This window comes from Adiantum capillus-veneris, chromosome 22 (assembly GCF_014529385.1).
Source record: "Adiantum capillus-veneris isolate H3 chromosome 22, ASM1452938v2, whole genome shotgun sequence".
In the NCBI taxonomy this organism is placed as follows: domain Eukaryota; kingdom Viridiplantae; phylum Streptophyta; class Polypodiopsida; order Polypodiales; family Pteridaceae; genus Adiantum; species Adiantum capillus-veneris.
In genome coordinates, this window is record NC_140952.1 from 125688615 (window position 1) to 125696078 (window position 7464).

The 7464-nt window shown below is 40.0% G+C and overlaps 1 protein-coding gene across 2 annotated transcripts; it reads right to left on the bottom strand.

The window, feature by feature from the left end:
- Positions 1 to 5238: 5238 nt before the first annotated feature.
- LOC147430167 (neuronal acetylcholine receptor subunit alpha-5) lies at positions 5239 to 6054 on the bottom strand. Of its 2 annotated transcripts, none has more exons than XM_086494668.1 (2): positions 5813 to 6054; positions 5239 to 5581 (listed from the first exon to the last, which is right to left on the bottom strand). In XM_086494668.1, the coding sequence occupies exons 1-2, from the start codon at positions 5981 to 5983 to the stop codon at positions 5576 to 5578; spliced, it is 177 nt and encodes a 58-aa protein (XP_086350794.1). In that variant the 5' UTR covers positions 5984 to 6054; the 3' UTR covers positions 5239 to 5575. The 2 variants fall into 2 exon arrangements, with proteins under 2 accessions (XP_086350794.1, XP_086350793.1); XM_086494667.1 differs by having other exon boundaries at positions 5239 to 5518; positions 5813 to 6043.
- Between the last annotated feature and the right edge of the window lie 1410 nt (positions 6055 to 7464).

Below are 7464 nucleotides of genomic sequence, written 5' to 3' on the forward strand. Positions count from 1 at the left end.
CAGTTTCCTCGGTATGTATGCTGTCGAATGCGGTTCCCTCACAAAAGCACAAAAAGTTCTTGATGGGCATCTCCGCGATGTCGTCTCTCAGAGCACGTTGATTGAAGATATGTCCAACGTGGCTATGGAAAGGAAGCTCTGTGCTATTTTTATGAGTTATGAAGCAAAGGCCTTTCTCTAAATGCAACCACGATGCCATCATATGATAATCCTCTAGTTTGGTCAACTCTTTGAAAGCTTGTGGCCTTACACAAGACCTTCACATGGATGAGAAACCAATGAGATTGCAAGATATATCAATGGGAACATGCAGGAAGCATGTCTACAAGTTCATTCACAGACACATTTGTTATGAAAATCAACATATCAATGTCGAGACAAAAGGTACGTAAGATACTCTGAATTTTTTACTTTTTACTAAAAACATAGTGAAGCGAACATGCTGAAAAATTGCACACTGCCATGGAAATGGCACGTTACCTCATATTATAAAAATTGGGGAAGATTGTGAAAACTCCCCCATGCAAAGAAACTTACATGTTCTCTTTTTATTCCAAACTTAAAAGGGAGACAACACCTAAAAGTGAACATATTTCAAATGATCCGTATCATCAATTTATATAAATTCTAACCTCTTATGGTTCTTTTATGAGGTACACTAATAAAAATTGGGACCTCACGATCCTAACATATTAAGGAAGGTATTAATCAAAAAACAAGGAAACATGCTTTGATGGAAGGTAACAAAGTCTCTCTCTCTCTCTCCATCCATCCATTTTCTTCTCCAAGAATGTGTTCTCTTGTTGAATCTTCAACCGACACAACCATACTTACAAATGACAATAATGCAAAAAATAGAGCGAGATTAAATCAATTAATACAATCTAAAAGCGCACAACAAAATTGGGACATAAAAGTCATGGGAGTATAAACACATGACCATGTCAGCTTGAGGTAACATGATTTGTGGAAAACAAAGCACAAGCAAGCTCTCTCTCTCTCTCTCTCTCTCTCTCTCTCTCTCTCTCTCTCTCCAAGCTTTTCTCTTCTAGGTTCTTGTTTTCTCTTACCCTTTGACTCACTTCAACTCAATACGAATGAGGCTAACGAAGCTCGGGTTGTAAAATACAATTGTACTTTTGTAAGACAATCATCAATAAATGTTGCAGAACATTTACACAATAATTTATAGTCTTTGGAAGACTCCATGTTCACATGTACAATTTCAACCACTCATCCACACGCATTTCTATCATGTAAGAGAGCTCCTTTAGATTGTTCCTTGAGCTCCATACAACAAATCAGTTCTAAACTTTTATTTTATCTCACATATACTTCACTTGGATCACTTCTAACATTTGCAAAGTCTCATTTCCAATCTATTAGTTTTACATGTATGGGTTCACATCCATTTGCACCCTTCAAAACATTGACACCTATATTTCTACTTTAAAGGACTGTTGCTTTTCTATTGTTACCACCACTTTCGATACAACCACAACCATCTAATGACATAAAAGACCATTGTTTAATGAGCAACATTCTCACATAAGTTAAAGCCCAAGAGAAATGGGATTGTGTTGTCCACACTGAAGTGCTTAGTACTAAAAGTTCAGACCCCACAAGAAAACTTGCCCCTCATCATCATCACCATCACCCAATATCCTATTGATAGAAGCATAGATTCACAAACACTCCATCTTCAACGCCTCCTTAGCCAGTTCAGACCCCACAAGCAAATTTGCCCCTCATCATCATCACTATCACCCAATATCCCATTGATAGAAGCATAGATTCACAAACACTCCATCTTCAACGCCTCCTTAGCCTTTTCACATATTGTCAATACCCAACTATACAATTGAACCAAACAGCCAACCAAAAACAACTTAACAAGACGAAAGAGAGAACCAAAACGAAAAATACTATGCACCCATTACGAGAGAGAGAGAGAGAGAGAGAGAGAGAGAGAGAGAGAGAGATTTTCACGACTTCTGAAGGCTACAATAGCATAAAAGAGTTATACGACGGTATAATTAGTATTGAAACCTAGCTATCCATGTGAGAGAATGAGAACAAAAATCATCTACTTGGGGACATTATGTCCCCAAATAATTCATGAGAACAATGACTAAAGCAAGAAAACCTTTCCAAAGAGGACCAACATTTCTGTAACTAAATAATTGGTGCTTTGGCATGTCGACAGTCATGGCAATGCTCTGCTTTAACCAAAAAGGTCAACTACCCCTTTTACCTATGGACTAGGCTTCATTAACAAGGAAAAGAATAAGAGCAAAGGTAAACATCAAGTACTTTCCTTTAGATGGACCATATACCATAAGAAACTCTCTCACAATTTTATTCAAATCCCACGCCTTATAGGTTCAAAAAGAGCCAAAAAGTTTGATGTCTGAATTGCTCATACAAAGAAAGAAAAATCAGAGCTTTTCCTTTTGACATACTCACTACACCCCATGGTCACTAAAAATGTGATCTCAAGTGCACCTCATCCGATTCTTCTTCAAACCTTAGAAATGTGTATTTTATAACGTGGACTAACTGAAATAAAACAAACAATGTTTGACTTTTTTGCAAACTTTCAACCAGCATTAATAATTTCTTGTGCTCTCAATATACATACAAACAAGCATAAATGCAATCCTTTATATGATTGATTGAGGAGATGACCCTTAACAAGGGCTCATACTGCATGCTGAAAAATGGTGTAACAGCATCAAAACAAAAAACCAGAAAATAATGACTTCCTCGAACAGAATGTTTTGAAATCTCACGTACCTTCTTGAGTGATTGCAAGTAGCTCACATCAAAGCGCATATCTGGTTTGAACACGAAAGAGCTATTTGGAACTTCTGTGTACATAGTAAACATTAGACCAACTATGGAAGCAACTCCACCCTTGAAAGCACAATTCGGCGATTATGCTCAGCTTTTGCAAAAGCATTGTGTTTCTCAATACCAAATTTGCTCATCCAAGTGGACTCTCCCATATAGATATACACGTTCTCGCTCAAAATGTAGAACTTTGTCAATACCCAATTTGTTCACACAGGCGAAATCTAACATATAGACTCCAAAATGTAACACGGACATCATAATTACAGAAAAATGAGAACACGCAAGTAAAAGATACCAGCCTCCCAACCACATCAAAATAGATTCAAACTTAGAAGACAAATCCATCTTTCCATCAATTGAAGCCAAAGACGAAAGCTTCTACAATATTGTTTTTGAAAAGAAAACCTTTTCTAAGAACACCTGCATCTTGCCTCAAGACTATAACACCCCTTGACAAAAATGCACAAACAGCGAAATAAATATGGTACAATATGTATTATAATTCATAAGCCTCTTGAAACCTTGGGAGCTATTAATTTCAGTCTCTAAAACAAGCAGAGTCCCAATTTGCAGAACCATACACCAGGCATTTCCACTCATATTTCTAGCAGCAAAAAAGCATCCTATCAGGACTATTTTTACCGAAAAAGAAAAAGACAAATTCTAAAAGGTATGATAAATATAATGCAAAGATTATATATATCTCCACAAGGTTAGAAAAGTCTGACCTTGCAAATTATAAGAGAGGCTAGTTGAACACTCATAAAAATACAAAAGCAACGCACGCAAGAAGACAGACAAAAGGCTTACTTGACTAAAACTTTGAAACAAGTACTCATCTTTACATAATCGCAACAAGGATAAGACAACACAGACCTAATCCTAAAATTCAAACCCCACATGCACGTGCGCACGCGCGAGAGAGAGAGAGAGATCTTTGTGCGGTATGGCTAGGTGAAGCGCTGATCTGAAAACGCTGGTCTAATGGCTGAAAACGCAGGTGTTGCTGATGCAAAACGCTGGTCCTTGCTGGGGAGAAATGTTGGAAAGCCTGAGGTGCCGCGGGTTGCTGACCTCCTTGTGTTCCCTCTGCTTCTTCTGCCTCTTGCTACTGGCGCTAGGCCTTCCTTTACAGGTACTTGCAACTGGGTCGAGCAGTCCTCCTTTTAGCGCCCACGATTCCATTAAATGGCTAAAAATCACTTATTACTTAAGTGACCAAATAAGAGGTGGTTCACGCGGCACAAATGCCTACATGCTGGAATAACCATTTTGTGCAAGAGAGGGTATGCAAGTGTGACCGGCCTGGGCATGCACATCGTGCTAGCGGCTCACAAAGGTCCCAAGCTCAGTCCTAAGCTACTGGATCATGCTAGACTGTGGCAGAACATGTCCACATAGCGCAAGTAAGTGACATGGAGCAACTCCAACCACCATAGCTCCTCAATTAGATGCAACAACGGCAGCTATTGTTGTCCAATCCTGCCAAAACGTAAGTGTAGGGTCTGATTTCTATTAACTTTTGAGATTGTGCAAGGTGGGATTGCTCATCGGGGGCTAGTAAAAAACAAGAGACTGAGCAAGGTGGGACTGCTCATCAGGGGCCAGTAAAACACAAGAGGAGAGGGCAAGGAAGCTTGGATGATGATTTGAATGGATGAGGTATTATCCTTGTTGAGGCTGCAAACCGGGAAGGTTGGGTTGCCATAGTGGGTGATAGTGGTTGGATGAAAGGCTGATAGCCAGAAGCTGCCCAAGTCTTGAGCCCAATTCGCCAACGAGATGAGCAATGGAGCTGAAGAGGAAAATGAACAATATTTCTGCCCCGAGCCGCTTCTTATCTATAATAATCATGTCCAACCTGAAGAACAATTATTCTTTTTTGGCGCCGGTCCGTGATGTGCAAGTAAAAATGTAGTAGAACCTTGGCACGCGGCAAAAAACCTGTAAACAATTGGTACAAACTAGCCACAAGGAGAATTGGTTACTGAACAACTGTACATACGGCCAGGGAAATAAACCTCTCCTGAAGAGGAAAACAGTGCCCTCGCCATAGAAAGATGGGACACCTGTATTTGGGCTTAGCGTCCCAACTATCCCCCTATGCCCCCCCACACTGTTCTGGGCTGTCCCCCTTGTTTTGAACCCTGATTCATTATGAGATTTGACAAGGAAATTTGGCCAGTGTTCCGTCAACATTCTTGTGAGGGAAGCCATCACATCACTGCGAAACCTTAGAAACGTACAGGACCTCTCATAGACTTAAACCATCCACATTCTACATTAAGTTACTATGTTGATCAAGACGATTAAACATTCATTGAATAGGCACAAGAGCATTAATGTCTAAACCTCAGCCGGTCCTTACACAGACACAAGCAATGATGAAAGACCACTAGAGACAAGCTGTAACATTACAAATTGATTAACAAGAGTTCCAAATTATTGACTGGATCCATCCTGTTAGAAATGCACGCTTCCATAGCATCCAGTAGCACTAAAAGCAATCATCTAATGCTGCACTTAGCGTCTTCAGTTCATAAGCACTCAAAAATAAACTTATGGCAACCTTCCCTTGGCCTTCCAGCCTCAAAAAGGTGGCCATTTTCTGAAATCACAGGAACTTTGTGGGTTTCCTGTTGTAGTCCACGTCATGTTTGTGCTGTAAACAAAACCACGCTTAAGAGTAGCTTCTCTAGAAATCAAAGAACACGCAAATTCATCTCTGTCACAGAAAAACAAAACGTGGATATGAGGGTCAATTAAGCCGATCAGAAACATTTCTATCACTCTAGAGACTCGAAAAGTGGCCAGGGCATGTGGCATAAAATTTCCTTCTGCGAAAAAAATCCTTGGTGACAGTCATTGAAAACCTCAAATCATGGGTCTGTATTGAATTCAGAGGTTAAGAATGTGTGGGCAAAACGTGTCATCAATGAGCGCAGGAAGGACTTACCTGTTCTACAACAATGCTCTTATAGACGACGATGGGAACGAGAATGCCAAAGGTTAATATGAGGGCGGCGTTGCGACGATCGAATTTAAAACACTGCTCCAGATTCTCTCGATTGGTAGCCCATTGTTCGATGAACTTGTTCTTCTGCACTCCCATGCCCCCGCCCGCCATCGTCGCTTCAAGCACGAAACCAGTCTCTCTCTCGCTCACTTGTCTCTCCGTGCAATATCGCGGAATGCTTAAAGCAAAGAGCACCTAACTATCTAGTCTTGCTTGGTGGGCCATGCTATTCTGAAAACAAGAAAACAAACATGAAGGTAGTCAAATTAAAAGAAGCAATGTGCAAAATTCTAAAACAAGCAAATAGATAAAGCAACAATGGATTGCGATAAGAAATGAAGTGCTTTATTAACTTGCAATGTTGTACAGGTGTTTTTCGATTGTCCAAGCTACAGGCCGATCGTTTAAGTCAAAGCTACAGAAAAGCAATGTGAATAGTTAAACATTTTCTCTTGCAATGAAGTGCCACAAATTGAAAATGCTAAGTATACAGTGCACGTCAAGCAAAAGTTCCATAAAAAAGAATGGTGGAGAGTCGACATTGTGGTCTCTCCAGAAATAATAAAAAATGGAAGTCGTGCCCTGTCCCATAACATTTATGTGTTGCGCCAAACAAACGTATAGGCATAGGGAATTGGATGCAGATAATGGACCTTGCAATGTAGTCAAACTGAGGTCATGCTTGTGCAATTGAAACGTCCAATGTTGTGAATATATGTCCTCTCTATCATACACAAAACAGGAGTTAAGACAAATACAAAAGATACAAGATATTAATTAAGCTTAAAGAGAAGTAGATTAAAAGTGATGCCAGGGCTATTGATTAAGACCAGCATTCTATGGTCAAGATTGAGCCAAGTGGCTCAATACCCAGGTCTTATTTCAATAAAGGACCTTTGGCTCACCAAGTAATCATGACATGCAGACACACCAATTTCTTTCAGCAGCTCTTAGTTGTCTTCACGACATGTAGACACACCACTTTTTCTTGTTTTTTACATGCAGCATAAAATCAACATGATATTCAAGTAGGGATCATGCAACTCTTGAAGTATTTACAGCATCTAAACAATCGTGGGTTGGTTCTTTGGGTCATGGTGTCAGTGAGAGCCTTTTGAGGTATGAGTTTGAAAAATTTAGCCCTTTGAGTTCATTTTTGCTTTTTCCTGAACAGGACTTTGGGTTGATTGAATATAAGAGCTTAAATGATGCAGTAAGAGCTCGTGAGGTTTTGTAGAGTGCTACTCCATGGTCGACGCCTTTGAAAATAAATTTCCTTGATGTTGGTCTTGGCAGCACAACAGGACAACTAGTGGTGTGGCTATGGGTGGTAGCTGCCATGTGTACATCGGTGGAGTGAATAGTCTTGGTGTTAAAGAGGAAATTTTGCAGGAGATTGCACATGCATGTTCAAAAGTCCTCCGCTCAGTCTCTGTATTGCCAGTTGTTGGGGCTTCACTTTTAAATTTTGATGCCCCTAAGGAAACTACTATTGTCATGTTACATATCAAGCAGGCGGACGGAGGGAGAATGGGTTTCTATCTACACAATTGAGATACCCTAAAAGAACTTCAAGCACACCTCTGAGTGAA

Excerpts from the sequence above, each read along its gene's own strand:
- LOC147430167 (XM_086494667.1), bottom strand. The coding sequence starts at position 5,983 with ATGGCGGGCGGGGGCATGGGAGTGCAGAAGAACAAGTTCATCGAACAA. Across the intron at positions 5,519-5,812 it reads AGAGCATTGTTGTAGAACAG|CACAAACATGACGTGGACTA; the intron begins GTAAGTCCTTCC and ends TTTTGTTTACAG.